General features: G+C 43.7%; 1 protein-coding gene across 3 annotated transcripts in view; it reads right to left on the bottom strand.

Moving 5' to 3' along the window:
* SLC5A11 (solute carrier family 5 member 11) overlaps positions 1-20,412 on the bottom strand; it is a 56,616-nt gene that overhangs the window by 25,206 nt on the left and 10,998 nt on the right. For all 3 annotated transcript variants that reach the window (XM_031433025.2, XM_064478530.1, XM_064478531.1), the window contains 5 exons: positions 16,053-16,211; positions 13,232-13,303; positions 8,761-8,865; positions 7,515-7,574; positions 761-865 (listed from right to left, as the gene is read on the bottom strand). In XM_031433025.2, the coding sequence (XP_031288885.2) occupies positions 761-865; positions 7,515-7,574; positions 8,761-8,865; positions 13,232-13,303; positions 16,053-16,187 (477 nt within the window). In that variant the 5' untranslated portion in view covers positions 16,188-16,211. The remainder of the gene's footprint in view (positions 1-760; positions 866-7,514; positions 7,575-8,760; positions 8,866-13,231; positions 13,304-16,052; positions 16,212-20,412) is intronic.

Here is a 20,412-nt window from a genome sequence, read left to right as displayed (position 1 = left end):
TCCCAGTCCTCCAGGCAAGCTGAAATACACCGTTTCCCTAACAAGTCATGTTTGTTCTTTTGCTTGTTCTGTCCATCCACCTGGAATGCCGGTCCCCCTTAATCTACTGGAAAACTCCTCCTCAGATGTGATGCTTCTGGGGAAGGCATCCCCACGTCCATAGCTTCCCACCAGAATGAAAGGGAGAGCTGTCCTTCTATGTCTGTCTTTCGCGTCTGGAGCTGGCACAGAGTCTGTCATTGTCGTTTGGATTGAATGGAATTCCTCCCTCCTCCCTCCCCCACCTCACACAGACAAGCTCTCCCCCAGCTCCAGCTGGAAGGGAAGACGGCGCCAGTGAGTCAGGCTGAGCAGCACGTGCCTGGTGGCTGCAAAGCACCTGCTCTTGGCCAATCACCAGGAGATCTGCCCATCCAAAGGTCAGGGTGGGGCAGGCCCAGTGGGCTTCAGCACCTCGATGAATAGCTCATAACTTCCCAGTCCCAGGAGGAAGACAACAGACCCACCCAAGCCCCATTCAGTGGAGTCCGATTCGGTGACAGGCACCATCCCGAGATGCTGCTGAGGAAGATTTGGCAGGAGAAGGGGAGAGGGAACTCTACGTTTTCTCCATCTTTCCTCCCCCCACGTTACCCTCCCCCACCCCATCTTCCTCAACCTCCCAGAAGCTTCCTCGAGTGGCGGAGAAGGTGGATGGGGAGGAGACACCACAGCAACGGGACTGTCACTGACCTTCTCACCAGCTGCGCCCCGACCTTACCGAGATCTTGGTGAAGATGTAGATAAACAGGTAGAGCACAGCTAGGGTGACGGCGATCCTGCTGCCGCCAAAGCGCTTCCTCAGGTATTCTGGCATCGTGGTGACCTGGGGACCAGAGCTGAGCTTTCATCACCCAGCTGATGTCAGGCACCAGCCTTTCCTCCCCCTCCCCTCTTCCCCCCAAACCCAGGAGTACAGATGGTCTTGGGATTCTCAATGGGAGACTTAAGGGGGAGGAGAAAATGGGGACAAAGGGGGTGGAGTGAGGATAAACTGGGGGTCTGTGCGGAGGTATGTACCCAACTGTCTCAAGTGTATCCCCCATTCCAATGTTTGCCATCTCCTGTATTACTCATTACTTAGCATTTTCCTTTAAATCAACTCACATTTATATTTAAATAAACTTACCTAAAAAGAAATCTTTAAATCACCCTGTAAATGGAAAACCAGCCTAAACTTAAGGGGACTAGCAAAAATATGGTAATAGAGTAACGACTTTACGTTCTATTTTTTTCTGGCAATTTCCTGTTGTACATCCCAAACCCAGGGCCCAGAGCCTACTCATTCTTTCTTAGAAAAAAAAAAAAGTTGTTGGAAAAGGTGTTGGACAGATGTTAAAGGCATACTGGCACCAGCAGGAGACTTTCCCTTTGAGCTCATTAAACCACTGGAAGATGATGGAAGAGGAAATAACTTCACCAGCTGACTCAGCGTAGTTGGCGCCATGTCTAACACCTAAAATCATCTCAAGAACCTCCATTTGTCCATGTCCTAAACTTTAGGGAAATTGCTCTACTGAAAACCTCAAGCCAAGTTACCAGGAGCAGAGAATTTTAGTAGCACAATGTGCAGGCTCCAGAGATGACAGAGAGACCAGGGAGGCACTGAATTATAGCAGCTCTCTCGTGGTCTAGATGGGTGGTCCACAGCCAAGTGTCATTATCGTATGGGGCACCCCAGGGGCTGGGGCATGCTGGTAAGAACCATTACTTGGGTGGCACTTTTCTTGGTGGATGTCATGTCCTTTTCCAGTCTCCTCACTATACCCTCAGACCTGGGGTTGAGACAATACCATGTCTAGACTCTGGAACCTCAAACAAACAACTGTTCTCCCATGAGATCATAGGTCTTGGATGGGGAAGGACAGAGTAGCGACACTATTTGCAGAAATGATTGCAGTCCCTCCTCCAGGCGGTTGCTGCTTGAATGTCCTCTAATCTAAACCAGGGAGGAGATGAAAAGGTATCTAACCAGGAGCTGATGAATGGCAAACCATCCATCCTGGGGCCAGATTGTGAAGTCAGAAAAAGCTGGGAGGGGAAACTGGGAGAGACTAGACGGCCAGATTTGATTCAAGAAGGGCAAATTGTTAGTAGTAGAATCTGGGTACTCAAGACTATAAGGGTGTCTGGTGTAAAATTATTTCAACTCTGATAAAATAGTGGCCAAGAAATGAACTCTAGGAATGAATGGACACCTTAAATTTAAAAAGAAGGAAGGAAAGAAGGAAGGAAGGAAGGAAGGAAGGAAGGAAGGAAGGAAGGAAGGAAGGAAGGAAGGAAGGAAAAAGCATCTCTCTCCTCCCTGTCTCCTCAAAAGGGTAATTTGGGATTCTGAGCCTGGTGAATGTCTTGCCTCTATCCTCTGATTTGCTGCAAGACAAACACAGTAGGGGTTTTCCAGATGCACATTGTACTGAACTCTGACACTCTTATCAGGGAATAATACATGGAGAGATTCAGCCAAACCGTACTGAATGGACACACTCTTGGTGATTGTGAGAGCTAATTAGAGAAAACTCCTCAGAGCTTCAGCCCATTCAGATATGTAGACCGAGCGGACGCTCCCCACATGGATTCCCTGTCTCATCTGTGAATGACAACCTCCTTGTCTTGCCTGAGAGCTAGATTCCTATCATTAGCTGACAGCCTTTTTTAAAAAATAAATTGACCTTCGTTTCTATCTATAGAGAGCAGCACAGCCTCCACTCGCAGTGTGGAATTTCTAACAAGCTGAGAAAGCAAAGAGGCATGAAAATCATCAGAAGGCGGGCAGCAGTGGTATCCAGAAATCAAACTCCAGGGAGAAATGTGAAGCTAGCTGACAGATGGGAGGCAGAGCCCAGGCCGTTTGTTCTAAAGTAGCTAAGAAGGCAATCTGCCAGCAAGCCAGGGTGAGAGAGACAGATTGACAGAGACAGAGAATGACTGGCTGTTAAAGGAACCACCATCTGGGCGTCGCTGGGTGAACGAACAGGAAACAAACGCAGCAGGTGGGAGCTACCCCCTCCCCCAGCACCGCCCTAGTTCCTTGCTCTGGAGACGGCTTGCTCTCTCTCCTGGGGGTGGAGAGGAGAGCGGCCAGGGGACTTCAGCATCTGGCTTACTCCCTCTAGACTTGCATCCAGACTGCCACACTCCATCCTCGCGTAAAACCCCTCCCTTCCTCCGATACGCCTGCCATCTGGCAATAGCAACTTCCGCCTGCCCCAGCAATGAGAATTTCAGCTCCTTTGCTGTCTTCCTCCCTTTCTTGACTTTACCCCAGTCTGGAAGCCGCCTCAAGGACAGTGTGGAGAACCCACACGGGACCCCAGTATCTGAGTTTGCTCGGCCCCAGCAATGGGAGGGCGTTTCCTCATCAGCAACCCATTTCTCTGACCCACATCCAAACCTTGTCATCTCCAGGACCCTATTCATTTACAATACCCAAAATTTTCATCAGTGCAACCCTCTCATTTGCTAACTCTGTTGACCCCTGGCTTTGGGACTTGACCAAGACTTCCAGTCCCTCTTTTTTTGGGTGTCATCTCATCCCTTACCTCACTTCCTTCTGAAATCGTGGGCCCTGCTATCAAGGAATTTCAACAAATATTTTCAAGTATCTACTGTGTGCCAGGCACTATTCCGGACACTGGTAGAAAGCAGAGATGGTTCTTGTCCTCCTGGAGCTTAAAGTCTAAGGGGAGAGACACATAGTCTAGTGCAATGGCTCTCAGTGGAAGGAAAAAGATTCCGTACCTCCCCAGGGAACACTTGGCAATGTCTGGAGACATTTCAGCTGCCACAGTCCGGGGGGTATTGGCATCTAGTGGATAGAGATTGAGGATGCCGCAAACATCCATCCTACAGTGCGTGGAACACCCCTCACACATACATATACACACACAACAAAGAATGATCCTGCCCCAAGTGTTACTGCTACTGATGCTGAGAAAGCCTAGAATAGTGGGAGAGGCACACAATCTGATGAGGTGAGGCGGGAAGCCCCATAAAAAGACAGGCAGGAACCCCAAGCAGGGCCACTACTCTCGAGCCGGCACCATCCAGTTCCCTGGCCCAGAGGCTCTATCTCACTTTTTGCCTCTGAAACAGCTTACTTACCCCTAAAATTCTATCGGTTCCCTGAGCTCACTTCTGATTGGTTATTTCCTTCACTCCTGATTGGTTATTACTCTCCCTTCTGATTGGTCCACTTCCCTAACTTCTGATTGGTCCATTTGTAGTACTTCATTTACATGGAGCTCACTCCTGATTGGTTATTTCTCTCACTCCTGATTGGTCCAATTCTACAAAGCTTGTTCCTGGTTGGCCAACTTCTGTTATACTCTATTTGCATATGATGTTGCAAAGTGTAAACTGGTAGCCTATAAAAGCCTGTGTAAACCTACAGACAAGATCCAGAGCTTGGAGTGTTAACTTCTCTGGGCCTGCTGACATAATAAACCTGAGTTCTCCAACTCTGTGAGTGCTCCCTCCCCTGGATCCAGGTTGCTGTCACAACTGAGCTGAAACACTGAGCTGTAACACTGAGCTATAACACCAAGCTGTAACACATTTTCCGCAACAAGGGAGGCATATTAATTTAACAATCACACAAGCAAATGCAAAAGCAAATGCAAATGCAATGAAGGAGGAGATTTCACCTACTCAGAGAGTTCCGAAAGGGCTTCCTGGAGGAATGGTTGCTTGAAGTAGGATTTGGAAGATGAACAGAGTTCACTGAACCACAAAGGAAAAGGAAAAGTTTCCAGCCGGAAGGGGAAGCATTGTGATGGGCTGGGGAAGCAGAGAACCCGGTGAGGATGAGGAGACGTTAGGACAGTACCTGGAATACAGCTGGCATCCAGCTCAATAAATGCTTCTTCAATGAATGAATAAATGATGAACTGACAGAAGTGTACTGTGGATGGAGACTTGGATGGACCCCTAGGAGGATAGTTCATTTTCCATATTCATAAATAAAATTGGCCTGTAACTTTCTTGATGGGAAATCTTCGCATTATGCTAGTCTCAAAATATGGCAGACAAAAACCAGTTCTAGGTGGATCGTTGACTTAAATGTGAAAAGTCCTAGAAGGTAATATAGGAAAATATCTTTACCTTGAAGTAGGAAAAGATTTTTTTAAGCAAGACGTAAAAGATAGTAATTAAGGGAAGATGATACATGGGACTACATTAAAACTAAAGTCTGTTTGTCAAAAAACACCATTAAGAGAGTTAAAAGCAAGCCACAGAGTAGGAGGGGAAGAAAGATACTTACAACACAGATAGTCAACCTAAGGGCTTCTTTCCAGAATGTGTAAGGAACTTCTATCAATAAGAAGAAACTATGTAACGTAATTGAAAAGTTGGTAAATGTTACTTCCCCAAAGAGGAAATCCAAATGGCCAGGAAGATACAGAAACAGAATTGCCAATGGAAAGCACACTGAGACATCAATACGCACCCACCACATTAGCAAGAGTTTTAAAGTTGGAAAATACCAGGTGTCTTCAAGGATGTGGAAAAAGGCAGCAAATGGAATCTGCACACACTGTTGGTGGGAGGATAAACTGATAGAGCTACTCTGGGAAAAAGCCTGGCAGTATCTATTGAAGCCAGATAAACACAGCCAATGACCCAGAAATTCCACCTATAAGTGGATTTCCCCCATAAATGCACGTTTACATGCATCAGGACACTTGTATAAAAATGTTCATAGCAGCATTGTCCATCATAGCATAACACTGGGAACAACTCAAATGCCCATAAACAAAAGGATGGACAAACATATTGGGGGTACAATCGTACTACATGTATACTACATAGCAGTGAAAATTAACCTGCCGGCTACATGCAATGGAAGAGTATGTTGCTCCTGATCCCATGTATATATTGTTCCAAAACAGTAAAATTCTACCTTACTGCTTAGGTATGCATAGTTAAAACTATAAAGAAAAGTAAAGAAGTGAGTTTGATGAAAGTCAAGGATAAAGGAAGGCAATAGGGGAGAGTGTTTCAGTTTTGTGTCTTGGTCTGGGTGTTCACTCTTCAGTAACTTGTTAAGCTGCTCATTTGCGTTTTACCACTTTTCTGTGTGTTTATTTCCCAATAAAAATGGATTAGGTAGCTTTTTATCTTTTCTCAGCACTCTGGCATTTATTATCTGATCTGAGCTAAATCTCCCCTTTGAATGAGATGTTGTCCGAAGACTGTCTAAAGCCACAGGAAACTTTTATTGAACAATATAGCTTGGAGGTCCTTCCCCAGCAGCACAGCTTTGTCAATTTCAGCCCTTTTCCCAGCATGATATTCACAGTATGGATGCCCAGCCCTGCAGTGAGAGACACTGTGGGTGTCCCCAGGTTTTTCGATTACAAACAATGACAGCAGTCATTTCAACTCTTCATGCCTCTTAACCTTCAGCCACACGAGTTCCTTCCTCACTCTCAGTGGATGACACCACCTTCTACTTCCCAGAGAAAATGGAGACCATCAGCTGAGAACGACTGGCCACCCTACCTATGAACTAACCTCCATCTGCACCATCCTTTACTCCTTCCTATAGCAGGTGCTCAAGAAATACTTACTGAAGCTTTGCCCCAGAGATCCACACTCCCAGTCAGAGTTGTTACACCTAAGATATTTTGTCTAGATGGGATCGGGCAGACCCAGACCCTTCACTCACCAAAAGTTCATGCTTTTAGTCTCAGTATTATCTCCGAGCAAAATTATTTCTCCCTACATCACTGCCCTTTGCCCACGATTGCCTTACTTCTGGTACATAGAGATTTTTTAAATGATTTCTCTGGTCGTTAAGTAGTTCTTTCTACTTTGTGTATTTTTTAAAAACTTCCATAATAAAAAGTTAAAAATCAGTTATCTCTTGATGAATAACCCTGTGATATTGTATGATCTTGTTCTGTCCAGTAGAACATCTAAAATAGAATAAGTCTAGCCAGCATGCATTCCAGAAATCTGTTAATAAGATCAGAAATGATTTTTTTCAAAAAGTCTAAAGCAGCATGATTTTGTAACAAAAATGTTGCCATTTCACATCAGCCAGAAATAACTCAGTTATTATGGTTTTGGGTGCAAAGGAAGAAAAAAAAATCACTGGATCATAAATATATATATAAGTATATATTTTTAGTTAAAAGCAGTAATATGTTACTGCTTAAACATTTAGAAGAGGCTGTGGCTTTTACATTTGTGTTTTAGCATTGAAAAAAAAATTCTGAGCCCCCATTTCTTCCAGCCCCTGGAAGCCCCACGTGTGTCTTCAGTGTCCATTACTAGGTGGGAACTGCTAAGGACAGGGTTCCTGATTGTCTCACCGCCCATCAGCCCTCACCAGTGCAGAACCTCTTAGGGACTATGTAAGGGATGTCCCAGGGCAGAGAGGGGGACGCTGGTGGGAGGGAGGGAAGGCAGGGCTAACCCTTCCGAAGGGTCCTCCTATTCTATCGCACCGCGACCCCCCTCAGACTCACCTGACCAGCGATGTAGATCGGGAGGAAGATCCAGGCCAGCATCAGCACGGAAAACAAGCCCTGCGGGAGGAAACAGAGTCCGGACTCTGGACATCGTGGTGCGGATTTGGATTTCCCTCGGCGCCTGGCCTGGCTCCGCCTCTTACTGAGTCGCTCCCTCTCCTTGGGCCGTCATGTTGCCACGTGTAAATGGGAGACGTGGATGAAGCAGGGAAGGGCGGAACTAGTGCAGTGTCTCCTAAACCTGGCGTCCCCCTTTCACACACTTTTGTCCCCCCACCCCCACCCCACCCGGTTCCCCTCCTTGGACGGTGGTTAAAACAAGGCTGTGAGGTCAGGGGAGCCACACTGATGAGTAGCTGGTGATGCTGGAAGAGTTTACACAGGTGTCTGAGACTCACTCTTCTCACCTGTGAAATCGGAATCACAGAGCCCCTCTGGGCTGTGGCAAGGAAATCAGTGAGATGGTGCTCCCTGGCACTTACACTACTCCAGTCATTCCTCTGCACACTTTGCAAGCGTTCATTCGTTTAGTCCTTGTAACGACTCGATATAGCAGGTACCATTATTCTTGTTTTACACATGGCTCAGAGAGGTTAAATAACTTGCCCGAGGTCACACAGAGTGTAGGTTTTAGACCCCAGGTGTGAACCCAGGCAGTCTGGCTCTAGTCTGTAATTGAGTGCCATAATATGATGATGGATGTGGTCTGTGCCACAGAGCAAGCACTTTAAAAATGTTAGTCATCATGACGATGAAGATCACTGTTAATAAGCGTATCCCCTCCCACTCAGCGAAAACCACATCCTGAATGAGCTCCGTTGCACAGGAGACCGCATCCTATCTCTTGGGTATCTATGAGGTTGCAAAAAGATCAAGAACCACTGAACCCTGTTATTTTTGTGATGGTCAATTGATACGTAATACACAGAGATACCCTCCAGTCCCACAATACTGTCCATCTTCTGCATCCACATGGGGGAGAGTATGAACCTTCTTCACACATATGTGTGCTGGGGTCATGGCTTTATGGGCTCCCATCAAGCAAACACAGGGAGGGGGCCTGAGACTTGTAAATCAAACTGATTTTGCTAACCGAGAGCACCCTTGATGTTTGTGTTTGTGTTTTCATAAAGCACCACCCTGTTTTTCAAAGTGCAGGGCAGTCACACAACTGACCCCCAGGATCTACCTATTAGATAGAGGGTGAGCAGGGGAGCTGTCCGTGCCCTGGTAAAACACTTACATTAAATTCATAAGCAGCTACGGAAAGGCCCGCGGCGGCCCCTGATCCTGCCAAGCCAACGAAGTGTCCACTCCCAACGTTGCTGGCAAACAAGGATGCCCCCACCTGTGGGGAGACGGACAGGTCAGATCTTGGAGCCAAGGTCTGGAGTAGCTTCTTCCCACCCCCAGTTCTTCCCATAATCCAGAGGGACCAAGACAAAAGAAGTGGAGAAAGCGGGGCCATCCCTTACCTATCTAAGCACCTTTTTTTTTTTTTCAAATTAAGAAAAGACTCAACTTCCCAAAGGCTCTTTTACTTCCAACTGTCAGAAACTGGCATAACAAACATGCAGATCTATGATGCCTAAATTGTGGATTGTGCCCCCCACCCAATAATGCTGCCCAGGGTTGTGCGGTGCACAACTTGAACAACTGTACGCAGCATCCCTCAGGGGGAAGTATGACAGAAAGTGCTCTATGATGAGAACCAGTGGGTCTGTGTTATTCCCCAGCTCTGCCTCTAACTTAGCAAAGTAGAGAACCCTCCTCCTAGTAGGGCCCTAAGCAGCCAAGACAATCACTCGAATCCCTGGTCTCAATTGACTGGAACAGCTAGACCTGGGCACCTGGCCTAAGCTGGGCCAATTACCTTCTCTTTCCTGGGAATCTGGAACTGGGAGTCCATCCAGAGACTGGGGGGGGGGGGGGTTGTGACTCAAGGAGGTGTGTGTGTAGAATGGGGATGGGGGTGTTGAGTAGCATGTTCAGCTGTGTGCCCATCACTGCCACTCTGCTGAGAAAAAGGAGAATGAGGGAGACGTGCAGAGAGGACAAAGTGCAATGGAGACAGAGCTAGAGAGAGATGAGAGTGGGAGGGAGGGAAGGAGGGAGGGGGAAAGAGAGAGAGAGAGAGAGAGAGAGAGAGAGGGCTGTTTGTAAGAGGGCTGCAGTGCCCCCTATTGACTTTCTAGTCTCTGGTTCTCATCTGAGTCTATTCCATTGATCCATCCTTATGCCAGGGTCACACTCTCTTGATTACTGCAGCTTTGGAGTACGTTTTGAAGTTGGGAAGTATAAGCCCTCTGACTTTTTTCTTCGTTTTCAGGATTACTTTTGCTATTCTGGGTCCCTTGCATTTCCATATGGATTAAGGATCAGCTTGTCAATTTCTGCCAGAAAGGTGGAGTGTGCGGCTGAAGTTTTGCTAGGGATTGTGTTGAATCTGTAATTCAGTTTGGGGACTATGACCATTTTAGTATTGAGACCTTGAATCCATGAATCCATGATGTCTTCCCAATTATTTAGTCCTTCTTTAAGGTCTTCCAGTGATGTTTTCAGTGTACGTGTGGCTCTTCTTTGGTTAAACTTACTGTTTTATTCTTTTGATGCTATTGTAAATGGAATTGTTTTCTTAATTTCATTTTTAAATTGTCCATTGCTAATATTTTAAAATGTTAATCTTTTTTTTTATATTGTTCATATTCTGCAAATTTACTAAATTCATTTATGAGCTGTAGTAGTTTTCTCTGGGTTACATACGAGTTTCTATATACAAGATCACATCATCTGCAAATAGAGATAGCTTTGTTCCTCTTCAACCTGGATGCCTTTTACTTATTTTTCTTGCAAGTTGGCCTTGTTAGAACCTCCAGTAAATTGCTGAATAGAAATGGAGAGGGGGGACATCCTTGTCTTGTTCCCAATATTGGGGGAAAAGCTTTCTGTCTTTCCCCACTAAGTATAATGTTAATTGTGGGTTGGTTTTTTTTTTTTTTTGTAGATGTCATTTGTCAGGTAAAGAAGCTTACTTTATATTCCTAGTTTGTTAAGTGTTTTTTTTTTTATCATGAAGGCCTGTAGGATATTATCAAATTGATTTTTCTGCATGTATTGCGATGATCATGTAGTTTTTGTCCTTTATTCTATAATATGGTGTATTAGACTGATTGACTTTTTAGTATGTTTAGCCAACCTTGCATTCCTAGGTCTCACTCAGTCTCACTTGGTCTTGGTGTATAATCTTGTCTATATGTTGCTGAATAACAATCTCTTATTGTTTCCTTCTTTCCGTTTGCTTTGGATTTAGTTTGCTCTTCTTTTCCTGGTCCTTTTGGTAAAATGTCAGGTTATCAGTTTGATGTCTTTCTGTTTTAATATAAACCTTTACAGTGTAAATTTACCTCTAAGCACTGCCTTAGCTGCATTCCCTCAACAGCCTGGCAGCTTTCATTTTTGCCCTTTGGAATCAGATGTCTTGTAAAAAAACAAAACAAAACCAAACCTTGGGCCAGGCCACTAAATGATGAGAGGCAAATAGAGAGAGTGAAGTCCTAGCTTTCCAGCCATTTCTGCCAGAGCTCCAATCTATGGATAAAGCCATCTTGGACTTCCAGTCCTTCCCAGCCACCATCTAAATGCAGCTGCATGAATGGATCTAGAGTACAGGGGAGGAACCACCCCATCAAGCCATGCTATCATTAGAAATAATACACTCTAGTTGTCGTAAGTCACTAAATTTATGGGTGGTTTGTGAGGCAGAAATAGCTAACTGATGCACTTGTTCCAAAGCCCATACTCTTAACCATACCTCCTTCATGTTGACGTCACTCTCCTTGGGTGAAGAAAGCAAAGAAAGCTCCAAAACTTCCCTTTCCTTCCTGACCTGGGAGAGGGTAATCCAAGGTGTACAAGTAGAGAAATGGTCCCAGAAGTGACATGCAAAAGCAGACATTTTTTTGTGGGCTGCTGTATTCCTACTGAATGCTGGGAACTCAGTATCACTCATCACAGAGACCATTAGACCAGCATTTCTTAAAACGCACTCATCGAGTACTTCCTTTGTAGCCTTCTCTGTGTCCCTGCACCTGCTATTTACTTAATATTTTACCTTAAATTGGCTTCTTCTTAATCTCATATATATGAATTATATATTATATGATTCAATTAGTATATTACATATTAATATATATATAATATTAATACTATAATTTTAAGTGACTATATATATATTCACAACCTTAAATGGAAAACCAGTATCACATTCTCTACATAGAAAAGAACTATACAAATAAAATGAAAATAAAAAAAAAATTAAATTCTGGCTATGGTTGTCTGGACTACGAAGTTACTTAGCTTGAGACTTGCATTCTTTTTGTTGAACACAGAGATTAGTCATTGATGGTAAAGGCATATTAATACCAAACTGTGCCTTTTTCTTTTATGAAACCAGGAGGATTGACAGCGAATAGGAAAAGAAATGGTGTTCCCACTATGTAATCTGACGTTATTTAATGCAGTCTGTGTACATCTGAAAGGTCCTGGAGGACTTGTTGCTCATACTTTGGGAAACACTGCACTAGATTACAAGCTCCCTGAGGGTGAAGACAAGCTCTCTGATGTGTCCTGTGTTTGGCACAGTGCTGGACATATTTCTCAAGGAAATTTTTTTTAATGAATTAGTTGAATATATAACCCAGAGTTCATTTTTGGTATCTTTTGAAAACAGAATGGTCATTGTCTCGAGACATTTCATTATTCAGAGGCTCAGATACCTGTTATCTCTCTGCATCTTAAATCCTACATCTTTTGGACTCACTGCAAATGGGAGATGTCTTCCCTCTTCTTAGTTCAAAGATTTAGCGCTTATTTTAGGAGATCATAAATAAAAATTATTATTGCTGATCCCCTACCCAGGGCGCATGAAACAGAATCCTGTGTGCACGTGTGTGTTCATGTGTGTACATGTGTGTGCATGTGTGTATTTGGTAATGCCTTTAGATTCCCTTGAAAAGAAACTATTAATTGGGCTGTTGTATTTTTTAGTTGTTTTCTCCACATCCTTTCCACCTTGTCCCAGTAATGGTCTCCAGTTTTCCTCCAGGGTCCAGTCCCTCCCATTTCTCATCACATATGCTTCAGAGGAGGCTCCATGCTCCCCATCCCTTCCAGCTTAGGCATTGAGTGTGTGACCCAGGCCTGAGTCAGTTAGCACATCAGACTGCTCTGGTCACAGTGATTGGCACAGAGAGAGGCATGGGGCACCATCAAACATGAGGGGTTTCCTAGGCATACTGCCATGGAGGCAGGTGCTCTTCCCATGCTGGGCTGGAAGTTGAGAGGATGAAAGTGTCCGCCATCTTGTTGACACAATGTTGAACCTGTTGGGGATGGCACCCTCCAGAAGAAAGCTGACAGACAGAAAGAGGGAGAGGGAGAACAAACAGAGAGAGAACCAGGTCCTAGTGGCATCACTTGACCCTGTACCCTGCCATAGCTGAAACCAGACCAACCCTAGGTTTTTCCCTTGGGTGAGCTAATGAATTCTCTTTTTGTCCAAACAAATTTGAGTTGAAGCTAAGCCTTCTCTAGTTTAGACATTGACTTCCAGACAACATGGAGCCAAAGAGTCCTGAGAGAGCAAAGGCTAGACAGAACACCAGCACTTGAAGGGTCTTTGAGAAGTGACTTTAGTTGGACCAAAGACTACTTACTGGCCACCACAACATGTCCCCTCCGGCGAGAAAGTAGCCTTTCACTGTGTCTCTTTTGGTCTTCACTGTGGACTGAAACAAAGAAGAGGCATGAGTGAGGGAAAAGTGAGCAATCAGAGGCATCCCAAAGTGGTCTAGGGCACAGATTATCAACTGGGAGTCCAGCAGGCCAGACTTGGACGTCAAATATATATATATTTTTTCTTTTTGTTTTTGCTTTTTTTTTTGTCTGTTTGTTTTGGCAAGAGTCCCTGAGTGATACTTCCCATGGGAAGTTGTTTACCTGAAATGTGTTACTTCACTCTTCTTTTTTAAATTGAAGTACAGTTGATGTACAATATTATATATTACAGGTGTACAATATAGTGAGTCACAGTTTTTAAAGGTTATACTTCATTTATAGTTATTATAAAACATTGGCCACCTTCCCTGTGTTGTACAGTATATCCCTGTAGCTTATTTTATACATAATAGTTTGCACCTCTTAATGCCTTAATCCCATATTGCCCCTCCCTTCTTCCCTCTCCCCACTGGTAACCACTAGTTTGTTCTCCATATCTGTGAGTCTGCTTCTTTTTTGTTATATTCACTAGTTTGTTGTATTTTTAAGTTCAGATAGATTTTATTTGACCATTGGTTTTTAAGAAGATTTTCATTTGAATGCCTTTAGAGGAGACATAAATTCTTCAGGTCAGCGCACCCCCTATTACTCCTTACTTCGCATATGTATAATAACCTACTTGGCCATCCTAGGCATTTGAGTTTTACGCCCATGGCTTGTCTATGACAGCTCACAATGAATATCATTTATTGAGTGTCAGTTCTATGTGCCAGACACTATGCTAAGAATTTTAAAGCATTATCTCATTTTCATCAACGCCTATGAGGTTGATGTTCTTAGGCCAATTTAACAGATGAAGAAACTGAGGCTCAGAAGTAAAGTCACTTAACTAGTGCCACGTTCCTAGAGAGCTGGGCATTCATGCCCACGTCAGCCTGATTTCAGAGCTCTTTAGGAGTGAGCTGGCACTACAGGTGCTTCAGCAGACACATTTTGACCACTAAGCAGCTATGCGATCTTGGATAAGTTGTTTAAGTTCCTCTGAGCCTCTAGATGTGGATGTTGGCAAAAGGAATATTTCTGGATGGGGGATGATGTAAAATGGTAACTTTTCATCCCTGCAAATGATCTTACTATAGAAAACAGACACCATGACTCATTCCTGCTGAACCCTGACACAGGAAGTATTCTCCAAGAGTAAAGAATTCTTTGCGCTAAAAGGGATCCTCTAAATCCAGGGCTTCCCAAACCAGTCAAATACATCAGCATCTCCTGATTCTCTTGTGAAAATATAAATTCCCAGGGACTCTAACCCTCACCCTAATTCTACCCGTACCACTAATCCTGATCCCAATCCTGTCTGACTCAAAAGCCCTGACTCTTAGTATCTCATCCAGCTCAATACGTCCTGCTAAGGTGGAGGAAACAGAAGAAGGTCACATCCGTGGTCCTTGGGATGTCCAGCACTTTAATCTCCTTCTTGATTTGGAGGAGGGGAAACTAAGAAGTAAGAGTAGAGAAATGATCTACAAATAGTCGAATTGAAGTGGGGAAGTAGGCTGCAGTTTTTAAGTCCTTTGACCTGAAAATCAGATAGTAGCACCTCCTCTCAACCATTCTTATCCCAAAGTTACTAAGCTCCTTGATATGTAAAGAGTTCCTAGAAATTGATAAAAGAAAAACTTAATGGGGAAAACAGTGAAACCATACATAAAGGAAACAAGTGGTTCTTAAACATATGTAAGGATGTCCACCCCCACTTATTATAAAACAATAATACATTGAGATATTGTGTTTCCCTGTCAGTTTGGCAAAATGAAACAGTTTGACAATGCAGTGTTGGTGTGGATGTGATCATGTGACTTTCTCTCATACATTTAATGATGTGCGTGCAGACTGGCACTACCCCTAAGAGGGCAATTTGACGAAAACTATCATAATTGCAAAGGCACATATCCTTTAACCTGACAATTCCACTACAGGGGATTTATCCTTCATTATAGTTGCACACATCCAAAATAATGTGTCCAAGATTTGTTTATTGCAGCATAACTTTTAGTAGTAAAAGATGGGGGACAATCCAAATAACCCTCAACAAGAAACAGGTTTAAATAAATTACAGTATGATCATCTAATGGAATACTGTGCAACTTTTAAGAAGACGAGGAAGCTTTTGTGTACTGACATGAAAAGATATCCAAGAGACACTGATAAGTAAAACATACCAAGGTAAAAAACAGTATGTATAATAACCTACCTTCTATGTAAGAAAATGGGAAATATACACATTTATATTTGCTTGGATTTACTTACAGAAACTCTGAAAGAATACATTAATGTACTAAAAAGTAACAGCGGACAGAAGGGTAGTAGTAAAACTTTTCACTGTATGTTATTTAGTTGTTTTTGTTTCTGAACCATGTGACTGAATTGTCTCTTTTAAAAACATTTTTTTAAAAGAACATGGATTTCAAAGTGAAAGAAGTAGAGATTCTAACCCCAGCTCTAACTTACTAGCAGAATAAGAAAATTAAATTATTTGAGCTTCATTTTCCTTATCTACAAAATAGGTAGAGTAATAGCACCTTACTCACAGAGACCTGTGCAAATTACACGAGATAACATAAGTCAACGTGCCTAGCACAGTCCTTGACACAGTCGACACTTACTGCACTTTAAAAAATTTTTAGGTTCTGATTATTTTCTGACGGTGAGCTAGTCTCCTGCCCCGCCCCTTTGCCTCCCCCTGGCCTGGCTTACCCATAGTCCAACGGCAAGGACAAAGAGGAAGTACAGAACCAGCACTGCGATGTCACCTGGTTCCAGTGTCCTCTGGGGAAAGGCTTCCAGGGGATCTGACTGCGTGGGCAGAGGGCTGCTGGAGCTGCTCTCCATGGTCCTGAACGAACTCTCTCAACCCTGTAGAAGCGCAAATACTTGTCAGATGCCAGAACCCGGTGCCACTCTTCTCACCCTCTCCGTGACTGCCTCCTTGGGGCATCCAAGCATGACACGTGCAAGGATGTGTGATGGTGCCAGAGCTCAGGAAGGGAGGTCCATCCATTCAGCAAATATTTACAAGGAAGCCCCATCAAATCTACAGTTAATTTTTACCAACCCAACCACTCACTTGGCAATACCTAAAGAATAAATGATTTAAGTAGTAAAGTTGGTTCACCGCCCTCTTCCACATAGCCAGGAGTGAGAGAAAAACAAGACAGCGAATCAGTCTCTGTTTCCCAGGTACCTCACAGCTGGGTGACAGACAGGCCAGCAACTTTGTCTGAGGCTCAGCCAGACAAAATGCATTTTTAAGATAAACACCTATATAATATCTACTACATGTCAGGCATCATCTTAAGTGTTTATAAACCTACAAAGTGAGCACTGTTGTTATTATACCATCTTAAGATGGACAAAGTTGAGGCACAGAGAAGATAAATAACTTGCCTAGGGTAACACAGCTCAAGTGGTAGACCTGGGATTGGAAGGCAAATAATCTTGCTCTAGAATCCATGTTGTGAACCAATATCCTAAGGTATTTCTCAGTATATTACACCTCCTTGGGCAATTTGAAGGATTCCTGGGGTGGGTAGAATCAGGTCCCTCTCAAAGATGTTTACTCCTAATCCTCAGAACCTGTGAATGTGTTACGTTATATAACAAAGGACAATTACATTTGCAGATGGAATTAAGGTTGTAAGTCAGCTCTTCTCAAAATAGGGAGATTATCTGAGTGGGACTAGCGCAATCACAAGGGGCCCTAAAGAGAGAGGGAATCAGATGAGACGATGAGAGAGATGACAATGTGAGAAGGTTTGACCCAATGTTGCTGGATTTGATGTTAGAGTAATAGGGCCATGAGCCAAGAAATGCAGGCGGCTCTAGAAGTTAGTGAAGGCACATTAATGGAGTCTCCCCTAGAGCACCCGGAAGGAAGTCAGCCTTGCTGTCACCTTGACTTTAGCCCAGCAAGACCCATTGAGAACGTCTGACTTCCAGAATTGTGAGATAAGAAACTGGTGCTGTTTAAGATACTAAGTTTGTGGTAATTTGTCACAGCAGCATTTGAACACTAATAAAATTCCCAGGGATAATTTTTTACTTTACGTGATTTGGGCTTTGACTTATTCCTGTGTTAAGATGTGACTCCACTCTGAGGGTGTCAGTCTCGAGGGGTTCAGGAATGAAAAACTCAGGCCTGCCTTCCATAATGCACAGCCTCATCATCAGGGAAACCCACTTATAGGTAATAACACAGCATGACACTTCATTCAGCAGAGGTGCACAGAGATAGATGTATTAAGGGTTCAAGCTTAGGGGTCATCCAGCTGACGCTACCACTTACCAATCCTGAGAATTTGGACAAATCCCCTAACTTCCCTAACCCTTAGCTTTCCCATCTGCAAAATGAGGCAATAAGAGTTTACATTTCAGGGAGGTGGGCATGGCTCCATGGTAAAGTGTTCACTTGGCATGCTTGAGGTCCTGGGTTCAATCCCCAGTATCTCCATTTAAAAAAGAGAAAAAAAATTAGTCACATTAAACCATCAATTCTTGATAAAAAAACTTTTTAAAAAAGAGTTTACATTTCATAGATCGCTGTGAGCTAGTACCTATGAAGTGCTGAGAACAGTGGCTCGCACAGCTGTGCTCTGTAAAAAGCTCTATTGCTATAATTACTATTACCATTATTTTCTACAACGTGTGGGAAGGCAAGGACCGCCTAGTTTTACACGGAGGAATCCAGACGGCAGCCTGGATGAGTAGGTGGCCTGATATGGCATGAGCGGGGGTGGGGGAGCATGCCAGGCCACGGCAGCAGTCTCAGCAGACGCTGCGATGGGAGAAAGCACACCATGCTTAAGAAACCATCAGATTCTTGCCTGAGGATTAAGCTAGATCGGGAAGAGGGTGATGGGCAGCGGGGCTAGTCAGCTATGAAGACATTGTACCAGCTCTCGAATGTTATTCAAAAATTTCAGAAGGTCAGTAGTTTTCAACCTATCAGACATCATCCCCTGTTTTCATAACAAATATGTTGTACTACTCCTTTCGCTGAATACTACAATGAAATGCATGGTTAATGTTACCTACCTATACACATCATTAAAAAAAATCATTACAATGCTCTAACTCTGCTATAAAAGAGAAATTTTTTAAAAAGCCATTTATGATAAGACGATGGATAATTCAACACATAACTGCTCCATCTGACTCCACTGGAAGACCCAAAGGGGCAGTCAGATCCTTTCACCTATTATACTGAATAAGTTTTGAATTTAAGAGAAATATGGACAACAGGTCACCTCGCACCTGGGCAGGATGTTTCCTGTCCTTGAAGCGGGGTTTTTGATCTGTAACGGCATTTTGGACCAAGGAATTCTTTGTTATGGGGGCTGCCTTGTGTATTGTAGGATATTTAACAGCATCCCTGGTAGCTACTCACTAGATGCCGATAGCACCTTCCCCGAAGTTGTGACAGCCACAAATGTCCCCTGGGTTGAGAACCACTGCCTTAGAGCCCTGAAAAAAGAGGCTGGATGTTCAGTTAGAGCCTCAGGGGGGCGCTCAGCGACCTTTAACGTCCCTTCCCATGCCAAGCATGTGTTGAACTTCTCTCCCTGGGGTTGGTCCTTGCTCTTCTTCTGTTGAGAGGATGCTCATAGCTTCTCAGACCTGGGACGTGGTGGCCCTCTCCATGGAAGAGAAGACCCAAGCAACCATGGATCCATAGTATTGATCCAAAGACGGATAGAAGAGAGAAGGAGGGAAGGAGGAAAGAGATTTGCCAGGATCAGGCAAACCCAGTTTAGACACTTGCCTGGCTCTAATGCAGGAAGGTGTGGCAGAAGGCCAGATTCCACCCCCGATCACCCCTCAGCCCTCTCTGCTTCAGTCCAGCCTAGGTTTCATGATCATTGTCATCTGTCAAATGGGATGATAATAACCTAACTGAACCAGACACCTTGCAGGGGAGGAAGTGGGAAGGGAAGACTGGTGCTGGAGACACACCCTAGGGGGGAAGTAGAGATTCTTAAAGGAGCGTCTAACCAAGAGGCAGATTCTGGAGACTTGGGGAAGAGGAGTTAGATGTCCTTAAGTGTTGTTTTCTCAAGGATAAAGCCCCTGTTAGGTAGGTAGTTCCGTCACCGAACTCCCCAGTCAAAGAAGTGAGGATGTGGTCTTACGCAGCTGGTAACTGTCAGAGGCAGAACTTGAATCTGGATCTACCTGATTTCAAAGCCTGCATTTTTTTTTTCTTTCTTTTGGCCAGTTTTTTTTTTTTTATTGAAGTATAGCTGATATACAATGTTGTGTTAATTACAGCAAAATGATTCAGTTATATATATATATATTTTTTCAGATTCTTCTCCATTATAGGTTACTGTAAGATATTCAGTATAGTTCCCTGTACTATACAGTAGGACCTTGTTGTCTATTTTATATATAGTAGTTAGTCTTTGTTAATCCCAAACTCCAAATTTATCTTTCCCCTCCCTTTCCCCTTTGGTAACCATAAGTTTTCTATGTCTATGAGTCTGTTTCTGTTTTGTAAATAAGCTCATTTGTGTCATTTTTTTTCTAGATTCCACATATAAGTGATATCATATGATATTTGTCTTTCTCTATCTGAATTACTCCACTGAGTGTGACGATCTCCAGGTCCATCCATGTTGCTGCATTGGCATTATTGCATACTTTTTTATGGCTGAGTGGTATTCCACTGTATAAATATACCACAACTTCTTTATCCAGTCATCTGTCAATGGACATTTAGGCTGTTTCCCGTCTTGGCTATTGTAAATAGTGCTGCTACGAACATTGAGGTGCATGTGTCTTTTTGAATTAGAGTTTCCTCTGGATCTATGCCCAGGAGTGGGACTGCAGAATGATATGGTACCTCTGCTTTTAGTTTTTTAAGGAACCTCCATATAGTCCCCAAGAGTGTCTGCACCAATTTACTTCCCACCAACAGGGTAGGAAGTTTCAGAACCTGTATTTTTTCAAACACTTCAACTGCTTTGATGTACTTTGCTGCTTCCAAAACAGGGGGCTTGGGGAAGATGGGGACAAGGGGCATAGGAAGCAGCTTAAGGTGGAGATGGACCCTGAACTG

This window comes from Camelus dromedarius, chromosome 24 (genome assembly GCF_036321535.1).
Source record: "Camelus dromedarius isolate mCamDro1 chromosome 24, mCamDro1.pat, whole genome shotgun sequence".
NCBI lineage: Eukaryota > Metazoa > Chordata > Mammalia > Artiodactyla > Camelidae > Camelus > Camelus dromedarius.
The sequence above is the reverse complement of the archived record's forward strand: the minus strand, read 5'-3'. Positions and strand labels throughout refer to the sequence as shown.